The 21,804-nt window shown below is 37.6% G+C and overlaps 1 protein-coding gene across 2 annotated transcripts in view; it reads right to left on the bottom strand.

Annotated features, from left to right (window-relative positions):
- Nucleotides 1-21,804, bottom strand: part of RAB38 (RAB38, member RAS oncogene family) — a 129,839-nt gene that overhangs the window by 43,351 nt on the left and 64,684 nt on the right. The window contains exon 3 of one of the 2 annotated variants that reach the window (XM_003935078.4): nucleotides 20,209-21,088. The exons of the other annotated variant lie outside the window; for it this stretch is intronic. Coding sequence (XP_003935127.1) covers nucleotides 20,936-21,088 — 153 coding nt within the window. The 3' untranslated portion in view covers nucleotides 20,209-20,935. Of the gene's footprint in view, nucleotides 1-20,208; nucleotides 21,089-21,804 lie in introns of those variants that run through there. 2 annotated transcript variants of the gene reach the window in all.

Below are 21,804 nucleotides of genomic sequence, written 5' to 3'. Positions count from 1 at the left end.
TGTTTCAAGTCCAACTTGATGGACAGCTTGGGCAAATTCAATCAGACAACCAGCAAGTGTTTAGCATCTACCTGATTGTGAGCTAAGTACAGAGGAAACAAAGCACTCCATCTGTGCACCAAAGAGTTTATAAACTGTCAGGGAGAAATTCCTAAGTCTGCATTCTGAGCTTGAAACAATCTTTGATTGCGAGTAATACCTGTGCCTAGTACTGCAGAAACACAGTGGAAAGAGTAATCAAGAATAAAGAGGGGAACCCTCCTAAGACACAGCCAGGATGCTTCAGAGATGCTTTGATCCCTCATAGGATTGTGTGCCATGTGGTGGCCTCTGCTTTGTGACTCACCAAGGAGCTGTAGTAGGAGCTGTATGTTGAGGATACCAGGACCAAATCCATCCACTACTGAAGCAGTAATTTGAGTTCCTTCATCCCTTTTCTCTGTTAGCATTACATTTTCATATTCAACCTGTACCACCTCCACATATAAAGAAATTCCTACACAAGTAGAAGTCATAAAAAAACTAGAAAAGAACAAGATAGTGATTCTGATAAAGGAGAATATGCTCTGATTGTGTCTCTGGAAAACAGGGGTCTTAATTCATTAATATCACAGAATCTCGGTTTTCTCTTCAGTAAAATAGATGGATTTCAGAATCAAATGTAAATACATACTTCACAATTTACAGGAGTATCACTTTATCAACACTTTACTGCTCATGCTTCTCTTCTTTCCAAAGTCAGTCTCTCTAGGAAGCCATTACCTTTCTTTGTAATTTGATTTATCAAAGGGAATGGTGAAACATCAGAAATGCTTCAGATTCTCTTCTGAACCAGTACAGATCAGCTGTGGTAGAGATATAGTAATATATAACTACATAAATAGAGTCTTATATGCTGGTGGCTGCTTGGCTTCTTGTCAGAAATTTGGTACACAGCAAACAGGACAAAGGCACATATTTCAGCACTAGAAAGCATGATGGAATAGAGAGCCTACTATGAATGAGGTAGGGCAGGGTACCAGAAAAACAAATGCTAAGGTCAGAACGTGATTTGAATTCATCCTTCCTCTGTGTGACCTTGTGCAAGTAACTTAACCTCTCTAAGTCTCTGTTTATTTGTCAAGTAAAAACTTAAGTTCACATTTCAGGTTTGCTATGTCAACTAAATAAAGTAATGTAAGTAGAATGCCCAGTACCCAACATTCTCTCAGTAGCAGGACACATTAGTACAGTGGAGAGATAGCTTTAAGCCAATATTCTGTATCTTAGCTAGCTGCCTGACCTCACAGACCCCACTGAACATTCTTGGACTTCAGTTTCATTTGCATAATGAATGGCTGGAATATCTTTCCATTATGTTTCTATGCAACCTAACTTTTTGAAAAGAACATGTAAAATAGGTTGGATTTTCTGTTTTACTAAAGCCTTACAGAAGCATCTCTGAGACACAACAAGTGAATCAAACCCAAGGCCAGGCTGTAAGTGTGTTTCACAGCTTACTTCAGATTGCTGTTCTTTTTGGTATCGGGACTTATTAGATAATGACTAAGGCCAACCTATATGTTGCTTATCCTTGTGGCCTCTCCTCCAGGTACAGAAAAACCAAACAAACCCTGCATTGTTTAAAAATAGTCCATCTTCATTTTGTGTCTTCTTACCAGACATGACACTGAAAACATTTTTTTGCTTTATTTTTGTTGCTATTGTTTTTTGGTAAGAAAAGTAGATTCTTTTTTACAAAAGCTAATTATATCCGGACTCATATATTTTTAATAGGACATAGAGTAAACCAAAGGAAATAAAAATGTATCCCTATATGGTTTTTTGTTTCATATAAAGCTCTTTAATTGTTTGTTTTAAAAATTATTAAAATGCTACAGAACTATGTTTGATCTTAGAAATCAAAGTAATTGAAATAGAATGAGAAATCTATGCTGTTTTCTCTTATGCAAACTGATTATGTGTAAATGTAAAAAATGTAGTAAAATCGTGAAAATGAACTCTTGGGATTTAAATCAAGCCTGATGTGACTTAAATATTGCATGACTTTTATGCCCTAGAGCTCAAGGAAATCTCTTTTTTTGTTATGTTATTTTGTTTTTTAATTTTCGCAGCATTCATCACCTCTTCTTAAGTCTCGTAGGTTTTCTTGGTGTGACACTCCAAACATCAAAAGGAGGGGAGAGAAAGAGAACTTCAAATAGACACAAGTGGAAATTATTTTTAAGTCACATTACCATTCCATTGTTATCAATTAGAATTTCTTAGGAGAGTAAATCAATCCAAAATACAAGCATAGTTGAATTAAAGCACAACATGAGGGCACTCGTGGTCATGTGCATACCTCCTCACCCAAACACAAAGCCCTACTCCTGAGAGCCTAGTGAGTAGGAGAATGTGTTAAGAGGTCCCAGCTAAGCCACCTCCAACATCAGTTATGTTTAATATTCTCCTAGGACAAGAGTATTGGGTCAAAACTTTCTAAATCAAAATATGTAGATGTTACCGGGCACACTCTTAGTACATGGGGTCAAGGCATGCCTTTTGCTTGGTGATACTTAAATTTCAATTTATATTAAAATTATATTTTTATAATATAATAATTTATTAACATAATGATAATATTTTTTCAGTTAAACATGTCAAGGACTCTTCTAAATACTTCAAATAGGTTGTCTCATTTAACTGATTTAACAATTCCATGACTAGGACCTTCATTCTTCCAGTTTCATCAGAAAGTGTTTAGGTGGATCAGAAGGTAATGAGTTGTTTTAACGGATTGTTCACAGTCAGTTACAGATCAAACTCCTTGTTTTACTCTCCTCCTTCTCACTACTGCACCTGACTCATCTTTAAAAAAAGTCATTATTCATGAGTCATTTCTGATGCTTTCCTTAAGAGCAATAAGACACACACACAAACAATAAACAAACATTTTTTAAAACACCCAAAAAGTCAAAAAGTCACCCTGTCTGTTAACCCAAATCCAAAGAAAAAGAATAGTGTAATACTGACAAATGCCATCAATTCTGATTCAAGGTCAGCCAACATAAATCAAAAACATTTGTGGAATGACCCTTTTATGGGAGCCTAGCTAGCATTCCTCAAGGGTGCCAGAAAGAGGAGGGACTGGTGAGACTGTGTGGAGCTGTAAAACAGTAAGAAAATCATGTAAGAAACTCTGTATGATGTCATGTTAAAATTATAATTCATAATCCAATTGTCCTTGATATTTCATATTTTATATTACACTAATCCAATACATCAAAGAATCTGGCTCCCTGCTATGATTAAAACAGACTAATAAACATTTCTGGGGGTAATTTTCATGGCTATATTTATTCTGTTATTAGAATTATAGTTTACGCAAACAAGGTTAAGGTCTCAAAATCAATAGTGCTTTGGAAAGTACAAGTTTATTGCCATGGATTTAACACAAATGAAGGTGATCCTATTACTAGTTAAACATTGTAATAATACTTTGGTAGAACAAATGTCTTTTTAAAACTGTAAGACACAAAGACTTGACATTAATTTTAGTAATATTATGGGCAAGCAGGTTTTGCAGAAGTCCGTAGGTTATAATTTCAAGTAGACAAAATAGTTCTTAGGAAACCCTATCATTTACTTACTTTTTACTTTACCTTTTCTCTTTACTGTCATAGTATTTCTCCCCAGCTACTAGAAGATAAGATGATCTTACTCAAGGGTAGTGGACGAAAGGAGGAGAAAGTTGACTAAAATATAAGTTGAATCTGTTCTATTGAAGGTGACATTGCTGTAATCTGACAATAGGTTTTTGGTGTCTACAAACGTTTTCCTTCTCATCATTTACCACTCCCTCCCCAACACACAAACGAAAAGGCCTTCTGCTGGGTGTCTGAAATGGTAACAAGTATGTGTAGGAGAAATGGTCTTAAATTGCTGTGGTCTTTGGGTATTTTTAAACATCACTGATGGAAGTGGAAATTGATACAAGCTTTCTTAAAATAATTTTCAGATGGCTTAAAATTTTTTTTACACTCTTTGATTTAGCAATTTAACTTCTAGGAATCTATTCTAAGGAATTAACTGAGTAAAACATTTATCTTTGAAACAGCATTTAAAGGCAAATTATTTATTACATAGATATCCAGCATTAGTGATTTGGTTAAATAAACCACAGTATATATTAATATGATATGATGTCTATTCATCTTCAAAATTTATGCTGTATAAAAATATTTGATGAATTAGAAAGATGTTCATTATAAAGAGAAAAAAAAAATAGGTCCCCAAACATCATGTTAAATACAATTCCATTTAGGCAGACAAAAAGGCAGGTTAATTTGAATAGTGTATCACTCGTGAATTTTGTATTCATTTTACTTATTTTATTTAATAGGTATGTTTCATGTTTGTTGTAAGAGGAAATATGTTATAAAAACATAGTTTCTATTTCACATCATAAAAAATGTTTTTGATTTCCATGACCACAAGCTTGATAATAATATTATCAACAGTTGGTTATTAAGTAACCAACAAATAAAAATAATAATATACATGATTATGTTATTTAAATTATGTAATCTCTATAGTTATACTACTATATCAATATATTACTAACATACTTATACTGCTTTCCATATAGAAATAGTAAGATTTTCTGAATATTAATTGCAATTCTAATGGCATTTAGTGATGATAGAGTGAAAGATGAATTGGAATGCTTACCTGGGGATCATGGAGAAAGCGGAAAAACGATGATAGCAAACATCTGTATAGCATTTACAAGTAAAGCTCTTAGAACTGTGCCAGGCACAGGTGAGGACTGCATAAGCATCTGATATTTTTACTGTTATCCCTGTTGTCAATCTTCACAAGAACCAGGTTATATGACACTACTATTAGCATCTCAATTTTGCAGATTATAAAACCAGAGGATTACTATGTTTTGCCCAGGATACATGCTAGGCTGTATCAGACACCTCCAATACCGTAGCTTCAACAGGACATAATTTATTTTCTCTATCCTAAAATATCCAAGGAGGTAGTCCACTGTTGGTAGGGCAACTCACCATTATCTGGGACCGGAACCCTTTTATTTTTTCACTCTTTCATTCTCAATGAGACTTCTACTTTGCAATTCGTGGTGACTGCTCCAGCTCTCCTCTTCATATCTACATTCCAAAGGGTCAGGGGCAATACCTTCTTTTCATTGAAGGAAAAAGCTCAGGAGTTGCACACAATTTCTGTTGATTTCACACTGACCACAATTTAATCACATGACTATACTCATCTGCAAGGGAGGTGGAAATGTACTATTTAGCTGAGAGTTCAAATACCCAGCTAAAAAGTATATATTCATGTAAGGTGAGAAATTTATTAGATGGCAACCAGAAGTCTCTGCCACAGAGATGTGAAGTAGATTGCTCAAGAACACATGAATATTAAGTAATAAAGCTAGGATTTGAATGTAGGTAGTGTCATTTTAGACAAACTCCCATGCTCTGAGACTTTCTCGCTAGCATGAGTTAAGTCAAATAGGCATGATGGCACAGGCTTGCACGCATCTCAGGCAAGTATCTAACAAGCATTTAGAGCAGTTTCTCAACCTTTGTTAACCCACATCCCTTCTAATAAATATAACATTGTTACTCACTTCTCCCGCCTTTCCTCATTTAGTTTCACAAACACTAGATTCTGATACGCCATTCCACATCGTGCCCTTCCCACTTCCTCCTATATATAATCCAATCTGCCATGCCCTTCCCTTTGTAAATGCATGCTGTAAATTTAACCTCTAAATATCCCAACATAGAAGATCTTTAAATCTTCTAAGATGTCTATTGCCAAAATATTAGATATTCTGGTTTTCCAAATATAAAACTAAAAGAATGAATATTTTCCCTATTATCACCATTTCTTTGAGATTTTGATATATATCCCATTTCTTTTTCCACCCTTGATAATTACCAATTTAGGAATTTAATATTTATTGAATGTCTAAGTATGTAGTGGCCCTGGTGTTTAATTCTTTATACAATATTTCTTTAAGTACCATAGTATTATTTTGAATTAGATACCTTATTTTTTATATTAGAGATGAATTAATTAAGACTCTGAGACATACAAAAACTTACTCAAATTATTAACAGACAAGCATTTGAAATCTAGTGTTTCAGAGGTAAGGCTACATGTTTACTGTCTATTCCATTTTTCTCTAGTGCATTTCCCAGCCTTTCATAAAAGTAGAGTCTTCTGACTATGTTCTGGTCAGCATAATGTGGGCAAATGTTATGTATATCCCTTATAGGACTGGCTTTAAACTATGCCTCTAATCTTATATATTCTCTCTCCCCTGTATGTATGCAGAAACAAAGGACTCCAACGTAGTGTAGCCGTACAAGACAAGGCGTCTGAATAGTTGAGTTTCTATTTCTAAAAAACAGTAGCTTTATAGAGTCACCTGACTAGCACCAGATCATGCTTTAAGTGAGAAGGAACTCTTTGTTATGTTAAGCTTTTAATGAAAGTTTTAATGAAAACTTTGGAGTTGTTTCTGCAGTTATCACGGCGTCCTCTAATTAATACACTGTGCCAGTTTAGAATTCATTGCTTCTCTGCTCCAAATCCACACTCTTTTCCCTAGTTTTAAATTCCAAAGGGGAACCCTGCAAACATTTCTCGTTGGCCAGCAGGCGCAATGTAAGGCCTTGTCAGTAGAGGGTGCTAGAGAGATCCCGCAGGAGGAAGGGGATTTTCTTCCCAGATTCAGTGCTTTTTTTCCCTGGCTTCTACGGCTGCCAGAAGACACGTTCCTTACCAGCAGCCAGGTTTCTTGGTAGAAGGCATTGGCACTGAGGGTGGAACACCTAGCTGTGCACAACCCCCAGGGAGTTTCAGTGACTTCCCACAGAGTGGTTTCCTGCTCATCTGCCTTGGCATGAGGCACCTAACTGAACTTTTCACTTATCTGATGGGCTTTGGCAACACTTTCTCCAACGAAGTCTGAATCTCAGCCTGAAGCAAAAGGCTGGAAGTGGGGGCGGACCTGCCAAGATTCTTCCCTCTTTGGATAGGCTCCCTCAGCCATTGAAGAGGCGGCTTTTCTCGGCATTTGCTATTTCTGTATTCTTTAGAGTTCTCTTTAACCAATCCTTAATTGATTTCCTTTTACTAGCTAATTTCTTACATTAAATGTCCCTTATTCCGGTTATTATATAATGTCTGTCCCTTACTGAAACTTAACTGACGCTTGCACAAAATAAATATTCAATCTTAAAAAGTGGTGCCATCTAAACTATGGTCATATGAAAATATGGTCAGATAGAGGCAGATTGAAAATGCGTTTTTTGAGTCATGGTAAAACAAAATCTTTTGAGTCAGCCAGTCTCGAGTTTGAGTACTGGCTCTGTCACTTTCTAGCTATGTGAACCTTGGAGTAGTCGCTAAAGATCTCTGAGCTTTATAGTTTCTTCATCTCTAAAATCTGGTTAATAATGATTATCTTGTGGTGTTGCTGTGAAGACTAAGCAGTGTGTGTACAGTAGTTGGCAAAATGTGGGCACTAAATGAACAGTACTTTAAATACCAACTCACTATAATAGTTTTTTGGTGCCTGTGATTGAGCACTACTTCATTTACTTGTCATATTTAAACGATTACGTCTCTCCATAAACTCACTGTAATTTTTTTGTGTGGTTAGGGCCAAACAAAGCATTTGAGAATCTTGCTTATTCTCTGTCCTTTCAATATTTGTTTCATTTGCCAAAGAGAATAGCTGAATATAACTCTTCTCAAAAGTAGCCAGTATTTAAGGCACTTATCAAATCCCTTCTCACTTCTCTGGGAGACTCCAAGGCCCCATATTATTTTGCACTGTCACAAAATTTGTATTTTCCATCCTTCTTTGATTCCTCTCAATATTCTCTCTTCTCTAAAGACTTCCAGACCTTCCTTTATAGATATTTAATAATATCTACCTTATGGTTCTTGTATGCAAACACACTCTGATAAAAGCGTGTTCACATTAATTTTAAATACTGATTTATATACAACATGTGATGTTACGTCTATTATACCTTCCTCTATAGTAATTTAACATTATTCCAAAAAAGTATTTATATGCTTAATTTTTATGGTATAAGCCACTTGTCACTATTTACCTTTTCATTTTGGGGCTGCTGACTGTTTCGCTTGCATTAGCATCTGTTCTTCCATCGGCCATATCCTTATAAACTTTCTACTAGCAGAATATTTGAAGTAAAGCTTCCAATACATATAAAAATCTATGGCTATATTAGGAATGTTTTACTTATAGAAAAATCAATGCAGTCTGTTCTGAACCAATGAACACCACCACCACCAAAGAGGAATTTGTTGCCTCTCATAACTGGGACATCAAAGGTTAAATCATGATTCATACACAGGTAAACTAAGCGACTCAGATTAAATCGTCATTCCTCCCTGCCTTTCCTTATCTCCCTGTTTGATTCTTGATGCTCTATGCATTTTTCACAGCAGCTGTCACAAGGGGTGAAAATATCATGGCCATTTCCTACAGGCCTCTTTTCTAAAGACTTGAGGAAAAGGCATAGCAGAAGACCCTGCACTGTTCAGCTTGGATCACAAACACACCTCTAGACCTGTCACTTGAGCCCGGAAGAATGAAGCACTCTGATTAGTCCATTGTGGCCAGAAGAGCACATGCACTGACTAGAAATCCTGCCAGAATCACATGATCCATGTACATCTTTTTCTTTTTCTTCTAACAATCTGTTTTCTTATCTATAAAATGTGTAATCACACCTACCAATAGAGATAGTAATGATGATTAAATGACATGTTTGGAAAATGTATAATATCTGATCTGAACCATAAATTATAGCTTCCTACATTTATTATCATGATAAAATAAAATGAAGAATGGCATAGAGTTGAAACAGAAACAGTCTTCTTTTCTTGATCTTTCGCCTCTTATTAACCCACTGTCCCTTCCCCAAAGGAAATTGCAGACCTAAAGAGCAGAGAGCTATGACTTTTTATTTCTTGTTTCCATGACAACAGCTATCACAGAGGAAAAAAAAAAAGAAACTATATTAACATATATTAAGCACTATGCATTTTGTTAGAGCTCCTGACAAGTGACCTATTTAATGCACCAAACAGAGCAACTTGCTCAGAGCAGCCACTTGATAGCTATTTGATAAAGGAGCCCCAGGAATACAAATTGATTGATGTTACACATCCAGCATAAGGTGATTTATTAAAAGCTCAGTTCAAGATAAAACAGAAAATGCTGCATTTTATTACAAGTAATAGCAACTTTCTCATATTTGATATTTACAAAAAAATAAAAACACTTTTTTCATAAAGTTTCTTTGAGCTCTTTTGAAAGACAATTTTGTTCTAACAGAAAGCATGACCCGGGCCATCTGGAATTTTAAATTCCAGAGTTTTATGTCTACCATTATAGTTTCTGTAAGTACACTGCATTTAGGTATATACTGCCTGTGCCTGAAGGTTAATATTCTAAAAGTCAATCCAACTGAAGAAAATAAGTTGGCTTGATGATATGGAAATTTGCAGACTCATCAATGCAGTAAAACAGTTTCGGACATGCTTCCCAAAGGCATTTTACCCTTGTCTTTGAGACTTATCTTTTTTAGTTTACCAGCATTTCTGACCATTTTTATTAGGATTTTTCATGATCTTTCCTTTTTCAGTATTAAGAAATTTTCTGGTGCTTGGGAATTCCAGGAAGCCAATGATGTTTTAAGACAAAACAGCTCAGTGCAGCTGAATTTAAATCCATACAAAATGCTAGTTCCAACATCTGATAGCAAGTCATGAATTCAGAAGTGCTGCAGTACTAGGCAGATAAAAGCAGTGATAAAGAGGCACATTCTAAAATTCACTCTCATGGAATAACAAACACCAGCAATACACACCATGGTTAAGCTAAAGCGATGCATTGGGGGAAACAATAGTTTTATACTGCTTTTTCCTGTGGCTGTTTTTTAATGATCATAGCTTTATTTTTTATTTGCATACCATAGATTTTACCCATGTAAAGTACAGCATCCAGTGGATTTTAGTACATTCATGTTATGTAACTATCACCACAATTAATTTGAGAACATTTTCCTCACCCCAAAGAAAACCCGTATGTTTTACCTGTCATCTATGAAACCCTCCAAAGCCTAGGTGACTACTAGTCAACTTTCTGTTTGCATTGATTTACCCTGGGGTCCCATTTTTGACACATCCTAAAATATCTACCATTTTTACCTAATAGCTTTATGTATACTACTTCTTCAATTTTAAAAATAAGCAGACAAAGTAGTATCATAATACCCACATTTGATAATTATTTGCTATGTTTTAGGCACTATACTAAGTGTTTTACACATATTATTTCAAGGCAACACTACCTTTCACTGCTATTAAGCGTTAATTTTTTTCAAAACAAAAACCTCAGCTTTTGGATTCATTGATTTTTTTGAAAGGTTTTTTGTGTCTCTATCTCCTTCAGTTCTTCTTTAATCTTAGTTATTTCTTGTCTTCTGTTAGCGTTGGAATTAGTTTGTTCTTCCTTCTCTAGTTCTTTTAATCATGTTAGGATGTTGATTTTGGATCTTTCCTGCATTCCCCTGTGGGCATTTAGTGCTATACATTTCCCTCTAAACACTGCTTTAGCTGTGTGTTAGAGATTCTGGTATGTTGTGTCTTTGTTCTCATTGGTTTCAAGGAACTTATTTATTTCTGCTTTAATTTTGTTATTTACCCAGTAGTCATTCAGGAGCAGGTTGTTCAGTTTCCATGTAGTTGTGCGATTTTAAGTGAGTTTCTTTATCCTGAGTTCTAATTTGATTACACTGCATTCTGAGAGACTGTATCTTATGATTTCCAATCTTTTGCATTTGCTGAGGAATGTTTTACTTCCAATTATGTGATCAATTTTAGAATAAGTGTGATGTGGTGCTGAGAAGAAAGTATATTCTGTTGATTTGGGGTGGAGAGTTCTGTAGATGTCTATTAAGTCTGCTTGGTCCAGAGCTGAGTTCAAGTCCTGAATATCCTTGTTAATTTTCTGTCTCATTGATCTCTCTAATATTGACACTGGGATGTTAAAGTCTCCCACCATTATTGTGTGGGAGTGTAAGTCTTTTTGTAGGTCTCTAAGAATTGGCTTTATGCTTCTGTATTTGGTGCATATATATTTAGGATAGTTCACTTTTCTTGTTGCATTAATCCCTTTACAATTATGTAATAACTTTCTTTGTCTTTTTTGATCTTTGTTGGTTTAAAGTCTTTTTTTTTTTTTTTTTTTAATCAGAGACTAGGAATACAACCCTTGTTTCATTTTGTTCTGCTTTCCATTTGCTTGGTAAATCTTCCTCCATCCCTTTATTTAGAGCCTATGTGTGTTTCTGCACATTAGATGGGTCTTCTGAATAAAGCACACCAATGGGTCTTGACTCTTTGTCCAATTTGCCGGTCTGTGTCTTTTAACTGGGCATTTAGCCCATTAACATTTAAGGTTAGTAGTATTATGTATGAATTTGATCCTGCCATTATGATGCTAGCTGATTATTTTACCTGTTAGTTGATGCAGTTTCTTCATAGTGTCAATGGTCTTTACAGTTTGGTATGTTTTTGCAGTGGCTGGTACTGGCTGTTCCTTTCTATGTTTAGTGCTTCTTTGAGGAGCTCTTGTAAGGAAGGCCTGATGGTGAGAAAATCTCACAGCATTTGCTTGTCTGTAAAGGATTTTATTTCTCCTTCACTTATGAAACTTAGTTTGGCTGCATATGAGATTCTGGGTTGAAAATTCTTTTCTTTAAGAATGTTGAATATTGTCCCCCCACTCTCTTCTGGCTTGTAGGGTTTCTGCAGAGATATACACCGTTAGTCTGATGGGGTTCCCTTTGTGGGTAACCCGACCTTTCTTTCTGGCTGCCCTTAACAATTTTCCTTCATTTCAACCTTGGTGAATTTGATGATTATTTGTCTTGGGGTTGCTCTTCAAACTATACTACAAAACTACAGTAACCAAATCATCAAGGTATTGGTTCCAAAATAGAGATATAGACCAACGAAAACAGAACAGAGGCCTCAAAAATAATGCTACACATCAACAACCATCTAATCTTTGACAAACCTAACAAAAACAAGCAATGGGGAAAGGATTCCCTATTTAATAAATGATGGTGGAAAAACTGGCTAGCCATATGCAGAAAACTGAAACTGGACCTCTTTCTTACCACTTATACTGTTAACTCAAAAATTAACTCAAGATGGATAAAGACTTAAACATAATCCATAAAAACCCTACAAGAAACCCTAGGCAATATAATTTAGGACATAGGCATGGGCAAAGATTTCATGACTAAAACTCCAAAAGCAATGGCAACAAAAGCCAAAATTGGCCAATGAGATCTAATTAAATTGAAGAGCTTCTGCACAGTAAAAGAAACTATCATCAGAGTGAACAAGCAACCTGCAGAATGGGAGAAAATTTTTGCAATCTATCCATCTGACAAAGGGCTAATATACAGAATCTACAAGGAACTTAAACAAATTTACAAGAAAAAAAACAACCCCATCAAAAAGTAGGTGAAGGATATGAACAGACACTTCTCAAAAGAAGACATTTATGTAGCTAACAAACATGAAAAAAAGCTCATCATCACTGGTCATTAGAGAAATGCAAATCGAAACCACAATGAGATACCATTTCATGCCAGTTAGAATGGTCATCATTAAAAAGTCAGGAGACAACAGATGCTGAAGAGGATGTGGAGAAATAGGAACACTTTTACACTGTTGGTGGGAGTGTACACTAGTTCAATCATTGTGGAAGACAGTTGGTGATTTCTCAAGGATCTACAACCAGATATACCATTTGATGCTGCAATCCCATTACTGGGTATGTGCCCAAACTATTAAAGCAGGCGTGCCCAAACTATTAAAGCAGGCGTCCCCAAACTATGGCCCGAGGGCCGCATGCGGCCCCCTGATGCCATTTATCCAGCCCCCTGCCGCACTTCAGGAAGGGGCAACTCTTTCATTGGTAGTCAGTGACAGGAGCACAGTATGTGGCAGCCCTCCAACGGTCTGAGGGACAGTGAACTGGCCCCCTGTGTAAAAAGTTTGGGGATGCCTGTATTAAAAGATTATAAATCATTTACTATAAAGATACATGCACATATATGTTTATTATGGCACTGTTCACAATAGCAAGGAGTTGATACCAACTTAAATGCCCATCAGTGATAGACTGGATAAAGAAAAAAAAATGGCACATATACACCATGGAATACTATATAGCCATAAAAAAGAATGAGTTTATGTCCTTTGCAGGCACACAGATGAAGCAGAAAACCATCATTCTCAGCAAACTAACACAGGAACATTAAACCAAACACCTCATGTTCTTACTTATAAATGGATGTTTAACAATGAGTACACATGGACACAGGGAGGGGGACTTCACATACCAGGGCCTGACAGGGGGCGGGGGGCTAGAGGAGGGATAGCATTAGGAGAAATACATAATGTAGATGACAGGTTGATGGGTACAGCAAACCACCATGGTATGTGTATACCTATGCAATGAATCCGCACATTCTGTACATATATTCTAGAACCTAAAGTATAATTTTTTTTAAAAAAGTGTGTTTAGGCTGGGTGTGGTGGCTCATGCCTGTAAACCCAGCACTTTGGGAGGCCAAGTCAGGTGGATCACTTGAAGCAGAAGTTTGAGACCAGGCTGGTTAATGTGATGAAACCCTGTCTCTACTAAAAATGAAAAAAATAAAAATAAAAACAACAACAACAACAACAAAACAACCTGGCATGGTACCACACACCTGTAGTTCCAGCTACTTGGGAGGCTGAGGAAATAATTTGTACCTGGGAGGTAGAGGTTGTAGCGAGCCGAGATAATGCCATTGCACTCCAGTGTGGGCAACAGAGTAAGACTCTTTCTCCATAAGAGAGACATTATTGAGCAGTGTCTGGCATAGAGTAAGCTCGAATATTTCCTGGGCAGAGTGTTGCGCTCTGCATTCAGAATATTAACACTTCCAGAAATCTGAGAGGAGATAGCTTAGCATAATGGTTAGGACACTGGAATCAGGCTGTCTTGTTCTGAATCCTTGCTTTGCCAGTTGACAGCTGTGTGAGTTTTGGCAATGTATTCAATGTCTCTATATCTCAATTTTTTTGATATATAAAAATAGGAGATTAGTGCTTTGATAGATTTGTTGTTGTAGGGGGTTAAATACATAATAAAGGTAAAGTTACATATCAGTGCCTGTCTCATAGGATGTGTTCAATAAATAGAAGTTGATGCACAACTTTAATGCAGCATGTGAGTGCCTGATAATCAAATCATTCAAGAGTTATGTGAACCTGGAAAAAATGTAAATTGCCTGCAGAGCTGGGCAAAGCTATAAGGCTGTGCCATGGTTCTGATCATTTAGGATGGGTAAGATTTCCAGGCAAAAAGGAAAAGAATATTCCAAACTGCAGAAAGAGTTAGCTGAACAAAATAGTTTGGTGTGTCTATATCCCAGTATTCAAGGAAGAGAATGGTAGGAACATATATTCTATTTCCTTAAGCATGATTGAAGCTGAAGTCCCTCTATGTAGAAGTAAATTCCATGTTCAGAAGAGATATCTTGGTTTGGACATTTGGCTTCTCTCATAAAACATGGTGAATTGTTTATACGTTTGATTCACTTAACTTATCATAACCCCTTAAAATCTGGGACCATGACTTGGCCATTTGTATATCCACAAAAGTACCCAGGCCAAGTATTGGGAATACAGTAGTTGTTTGATCAATTTTTGTTGTGAGAGTGAGTGGACTGATGAATCAATATATATTCATTTTGAAGACTATATATGCAATAATTTTCTATGGTGGAAAAGGGTTAGAAGATATTTAGTTCTGACCTCACTACATATTTCTCACATACCTCATTTCAGTGGATCTTTAGAAGGAAAAGCAGTGGATTCAAGATTCCATGTTATTGCCTGGGTACCGTGATGTGCTAAGAGCCACCTACCAGTGCTTCCAAGGATGACCTCCCGGTTAAGGTATTTTCATTTTTTATTGAGTTGAAGTGCAATAAACAGTGAATATACCGTAATCGGGAGGTCGTCCTTGGGTGCACTGGTAGGGGAATAGAGATATGAAACAGAGAAGAGAGGGAGACCAAAAAGGTTGTGATTATGAAGTTACCACTGTATGAAACTTTGCTTCTGTCCCACTGGTGACCTCTTAGGGAAGAGAGCAGAGTAAGCCTCAGGTTTATCGCACCTGATGGGTCAGGAAGCTAGAGTATTTATCTACCAATTTATGTCAGCCTTGATGAGGCTGCTTCAGGAGGTATTAACTCTGTGGCACTCTAGCCTGTCCAGTATGGAAGACAAATGTGCTGCACACATTCAGGGAAAACTTTTAGGCAGAGTTGCAGAGGATTGTAATAGGAGGCCATATGCTGAGGGGATATGGATATTTTCTCTGCTATTGTCCACAGCTTGCCCACTCAAGTTCATCCCCACTGCATGCTGAGTTCACTCTGTCCTTTCACTGATTTTCCAAGGAAGTCACTGGCCACAATTCCATGGAGACAGAAAGACAGAGAGTTAAGAATACTAACAGAAAGATTGGTGGGATAAGCTACATTCTCCAGTGTTACAGTTAATCCTGAGATAGTAAGTGATGCCATAATTAATATTCATCATTTCCCTCCCCTAACATTTTCATTCCCTTAACCAAACTGCTTCATTTCATAGTGCAGTAACTCAGACATCTATCCCTGAGAGTATGAGTCCCTGACTTCTTGTCCTTATCAGGATGTTGCTGCTGCAGCCGCCTTTTCAGATATCACCAGGCATGGGGGCATCAAGAGGCACCCCAGTGAATCCCATGAGTTCCAGATACACTACTTTCTGCTCCACTATCTAGTAGCAAGCCCATTTCCTTTTGATCATTACAGTGAATAACCCTTGTCTGTATAGCAACTACTTTCTTTAACTGCTGGTCTATAGTCCTGAGGAGCCAAAAATAATCAGACTGCAGCTGAAGCTAAAGATTTATAGGAACCCTTATTGTGTCTTCTGGTAGAAGTATTAAGATCTCTAATTATGGACAACCTGAAGTTGTGGCAAGGAGAAACTCATTTTCTTAGGAAGATTATTAAAAGTAACAGTGAGAGGCTGTACTCCTACTTCCATCTTTTGGTCCTAGCTGTCTAAGACACAGAATCAAATATATTAGCACCATTTAATAGCCTACCACATAATGACCCTTAACCATGGAGGAAAGCATTCCCGTAACAACACAGCAACATCTCTATAACCTCAAGCCTGGTCAATAGAGACAGTCACTCCTGAGCTTCTCATTGATGCTGGTATCCCTCTTTCGGGAGCACTTCTTGCTTTAGTAAAGTGATTGTCTTCTAGGCTTTCTGGGAAAACATGATCAGCTGGCAGGTTCTCCAGCCTTTCAAAATAAGTATATTCTAACATTCCCACTTCTATGAGATCGTGGATCTCTTCTCCAGTATTTTGCCAATGTAGTTCTGGCATGTCCACATCATTTATTTCAGGCTGGTATCATTTTTAAGCTTCAAGGAACCAAGCCATTGTAATAGTATATCAGGATCAACACCAGGTAGACTTGCCAGAATGTTGAAAATTAACTCATGAAAGCATTCCCTCATATAAGTAGAGTATCTATTATCTGGCCTTATCTCCATGATCCACTGTCTCAGTATCTCAATACCAATTCTTTGGAATGTTCTCTATTACTCCTAATATTTACTAACCAGACTCTGTAGTTAATCTGATGAATAATTCATTTCATCTTGCAACACAGATCATCCTTTTCCACTTAAATCATCCTGAGACTTAGCCATAGTTATTTGTCCAGAGCAATGAGGGGAAATGGGGGCAGACCTTAATATGGGCAACCCTCACCTTAAAACTTCCTACTGAGGCAGGGCTTTTATGTAGCAATTAACTGTTCTCCCACTGAAAAGGGTAAAAGGCCTCTTTTTCTAGGTCAGAGTTTCAGAAGAATTTGTGGGTTCAAAACTCTTAAGGATATGTACCCACATATCTCATCCTACACCTCAGAATCCTGCTACTTTGCTATAAGGGTCTTGACTTTAGTAGAGAAAACTTGGTAGCTCTGTCAACTTGGCATCTTTTACAACTCTGCCTCTCTTAAAATCAAATCTTGGGCATAATTTTCAGCATGTTCTATCTCGTAGCTGAAGGAGATGAGGGTCATTGTGATTGTTGCTTGGAGCTGTTCAGTTTTCATATCGCATCCAAATTAAATGTTGGTTGATCTGAGCCCATGTTTTTAATGCAGCATTCCTACGGCCATTAACTAACTCCACAACCTCATGTCTTTCAATTGCACAAGTAACTGCATTTCCCTCCATCTCTATTCTATCCACCTGATGACCACTTTTGTTTAAGTATGGCACTACAGCTTACCAGAGATTAACTCCACTCCATTGCCCACCAGAAAGAGTCCCTGCTATCACCTGAATGGTGAATGATTCAATTCAGAAAGCTGATACTAAGGATCTGTTTTGAAGGTCCATCTCTGTGCCAAATAATTTAGGTTGGGTTACCTCATAAGGAGACCCTGAGACAAGGATTTCTGTGAAAGCAGTTTATTTAGGAAGTGAAGTCAAGAAGCACCGGTAGAGGAAAATGGAGAAGTGAGGGAATGAAAATAAGTCAATAAACAGTGAGTCAACTGAGAAGGATACATGTGGGAACCAGGAGCTTAATCCCACTAGGGACCTCTGAGAGAGTGCACAGAGCATGCCTTGGAATTGTCCTTCCTGAGGGACAAAGAAGCTAGGGTATTTATTCCCCAATCCTTGCTAGCAGTACTTCAGAGCTTCTCCTAGAGACATGAACTTCCTAGTACTTCTGGGATGTCATCCTGTCTCACGGGAAAACTGCTCCCAAGGCCAGAGACTGCCCTCGGGGAAAGGATCACAAACATTTACAAGAGGATGCCACAAGGTCGGTGCTTAAGGAAACACTGAATGTCACAAAAATATGGATAGGACATCAAAACACATCCTTTACAAAAGATACCACTCTTGGAATGGGCACAGAGGCTCACGCCTGTAATCCCAGCACTTTGAGAGGCCTAGGTGGGCAGATCACGAAGTCAAGAGATTGAGACCATCTTGGACAACATGGTTAAATCCCATCTCTACTAAAAATACAAACATTAGCTGGGCATGGTCACTGTAGTCCCAGCTACTTGGGAGGCTGAAGCAGGATAACTGCTTGAACACAGGAGGCGGAGGTTTCAGTCAGCCGAGATCATGCCACTGCACTCCAGCCTGGGTAACAGAGCAAGACTCCATCTAAACAGAGATATAGACCAATGGAACTGAACAGAGGCCTCAGAGGCAACACAACATATCTACAATCATCTGATCTTTGACAAACCTGACAAAAACAAGCAATGGGGAAAGGATTCCCTGTTTAATAAATGGTGTTGGGAAAACTGGCTAGCCATGCGTAGAAAGCATAAAACTGAATCCCTTCCCGACACCCTACACTAAAATTAACTCCAGATGGATTAAAGACTTAAACTTAAGACCTAACACCATAAAAACCCTAGAAGAAAATCTAGGCAAAACCATTCAGGACATAGGCGTAGTCAAGGACTTCATGACCAAAACACCAAAAGCATTGGCAACAAAAGTCAAAATAGACAAATGGGACCTAATCAAACTCCACAGCTTCTGCACGGCAAAAGAAACAGTCAGTAGAGTGAATCGGCAACCAACAGAATGGGAAAAAATTTTTTGCAGTTTACCCATCTGACAAAGGGCTGATATCCAGAATTTACAAAGAACTAAAACAGGTTTACAAGAAAAAAACAAACAAGCCCATTCAAAAGTGGGCAAAGGATATGAACAGACACTTTACAAAAGAAGACATACATGAGGCCAACAAACATATGAAAAAATGCTCATTATCACTGGTCATTAGAGAAATGCAAATCAAAATTACATTGAGATACCATCACACGCCAGTCAGAATGGCGATCATTAAAAAATCCGGAGACAACAGATGCTGGAGAGGATGTGGAGAAATAGGAACACTTTTACACTGTTGGTGGGAGTGTAAATTAGTCCAACCATTGTGGAAGACAGTGTGGCGATTCCTCAAGGACCTAGAAATAGAAATTCCATTTGAACCAGCAATCCCATTACTGGGTATATATCCAAAGGATTATAAATAGTTCTATTATAAGGACACATGCACACGAATGTTCATTGCAGCGCTGTTTACAATAGCAAAGACCTGGAACCAACCCAAATGCCCATCGATGATAGACTGGACAGGGAAAATGTGGCACATACACACCATGGAATACTATGCAGACATAAAAAACGATGAGTTCCTGTCCTTTTCAGGGACATGGATGAACCTGGAAACCATCATTCTCAGCAAACTGACACAAGAGCAGAAAATCAAACACCGCATGTTCTCACTCATAGGCGGGTGTTGAACATTGAGAACACATGGACACAGGGAGGGGAGCACTACACACTGGGGTCTGTTGGGGGGAAATAGGGGAGGGATAGTGGGGGGTGGGGAGTTGGGGAGAGAGAGCAGGGGGAGAAATGTCAGATAGAGGTGATGGGGAAGAAGGCAGCAAATCACACTGCCACGTGTGTACCTATGCAACAATCTTGCATGTTCTTCACATGTACCCCAAAACCTAAAATGCAAGAAAAGACTCCTGTCAGTGTATTACAAAAATTGATATAAAATAATGACATTAAAAAATAATAGCTACCTGCATATATCAGCACCACAGCCATTGTGTAAAGTAAGGTGTAACAATGCATGTTTTGTTGTTTCTTTTTATGTTGATTAACCTGGAACCTTTCTTGATCAGAAGGTATGAGGACATATTACTCTGATTAACCAAAAGAAATGTATATGCACTGTATACTCTCTGACCTATATGTGAATATGAACAGTAAATGCAGATGGCATAGACGCATCCCAGTTTTAATAGTGCCCAGCAGTTTATTTAAGCATACATTTCTGATCTCCTTCTTTAAATAAGATTTTAGAAACGGATCTTGAGAACCTTGTTTACTTTGTCAAAAAAAAAAAATACCCTTCACAATAGTAAGAAACTTAAAGCACTTTCATAAATACGGAAACAGCAACTTTTAATGATTTATTGTTCGCTTGTGAAATATATATATATAATATATATTACATGTATAGAATAGCCCCACATCTGAGTCAGAGAAAGCTAACAGCAAGGCACATACGAAGGCATGTGTTTTCATACAATTTTCATTAAGCGAACATTCAGGTCATGGCAAGTGACAGTTAAGACAAGGAACATATAGCACACCTGTGTTCATGACTCCAAGGACCTAACTCAGGCAACTCTTAGGTCTGCCAAGTATGGAGGTCATCCTGGGACAAAATAGCACATTTATTTAATAGGCCTGTCAGACCATCCCAAAATGTATTGAAATCTGGACAAAGACACCAGGGAAAGGCGAAAGCCAATGCTTAACTTGACAGCTAGTTTGCTCTTCTCCCCTTTCATTTTAAGGCCTGAGGCCTTTGCTGATTAAAATAAGCAAATAACAGGGCTGACTGCAGCCCTGCAGAATTTTGGTCAGCTATGCGACAGAAGTTTGTAACACACTAAAGCCTTCTGAAAGCTTGTAAACACTGTGATGATGAGGAAAGCATAAAGAGAACATTTGCTATTTCTCCCTCGTTGAAAAGGTAGAGGCATGGATCTCTGGCTTGCCACATGTGGTTTCTCTATCTTGATGTTTACTCAAAAAGTTACAGGCACAATTCATGGGATGATGACGTCATTCCTATCAGACACCAGAAAAGGTGCCTACTAGGATTTGGCACAGCCAGAGCAGCTGGAAACCTTGGCTGATGAGAGATGGGGCTTCACGACGTCCGGCTCAATAGACTCCATTAGGTCACACTCATTTGCAAGTATGTGCTTCACCAGGCATCTGGAGGCTTCATCAATGTTTATATTTTCCTACGAGGGAAAAAAATAAAACAGCTTTTCTTATTCAGCACTCTGAAATAATGCTAGAGTAGAGACTTATATGTCATAATTCACTTAAATATTGCTTCCTATATGTGACATGTACATCCCCCTCCTGTTCCCCTCACTCTTACTTGTTCCTTCAAAGAACTTTACTTTTTGGTTCTTCATAAAAGAAGTATTTATTTTATTTTGCTGTGTCATATAAGGGGAATGGGGTTTGGTGAATTTATTTAGTAGGTTATATTTCAGTTAGAAGGCAATTTTCTTATTTTCACATTCTCACGTACTCAAACTATAATATTGTTGAAGAAACATACGCCTTTAATCTGACTTAGATGTATGATTGCCTTCTGCTACATACTATTTTTGTGACCTTGATTTAAAATAAGAATGATAAGACATCTTTAATTGCATTCATTAATGTTTTCACAAATAGTTTTGGGTCTCTGTCCTCCAGTTAAATGGGGAAGAGTGCCCTGTTCTGACTTTTTTGAACTTAGGCGTGGACAAGTGACTTTCTGGCCATCAAAATGTGATAAGTAATGTGTGTCACTTTCATATAAAAAAAATAAGAGCCAGTGCTCAATTCCCTATGTTTTTCCTCTCTGTGTCATGTACAAGCACAGCAGTGGAAACTCTTTCAGATAAGGTCTGTGAATGAGTATCACGGAGAGGCAACTATCCCAACCAGACCATGCTGTGTC

This window comes from Saimiri boliviensis, chromosome 6, assembly GCF_048565385.1.
Source record: "Saimiri boliviensis isolate mSaiBol1 chromosome 6, mSaiBol1.pri, whole genome shotgun sequence".
In the NCBI taxonomy this organism is placed as follows: Eukaryota; Metazoa; Chordata; class Mammalia; order Primates; family Cebidae; genus Saimiri; species Saimiri boliviensis.
This window is presented reverse-complemented; position numbering and strand designations above follow the sequence as displayed.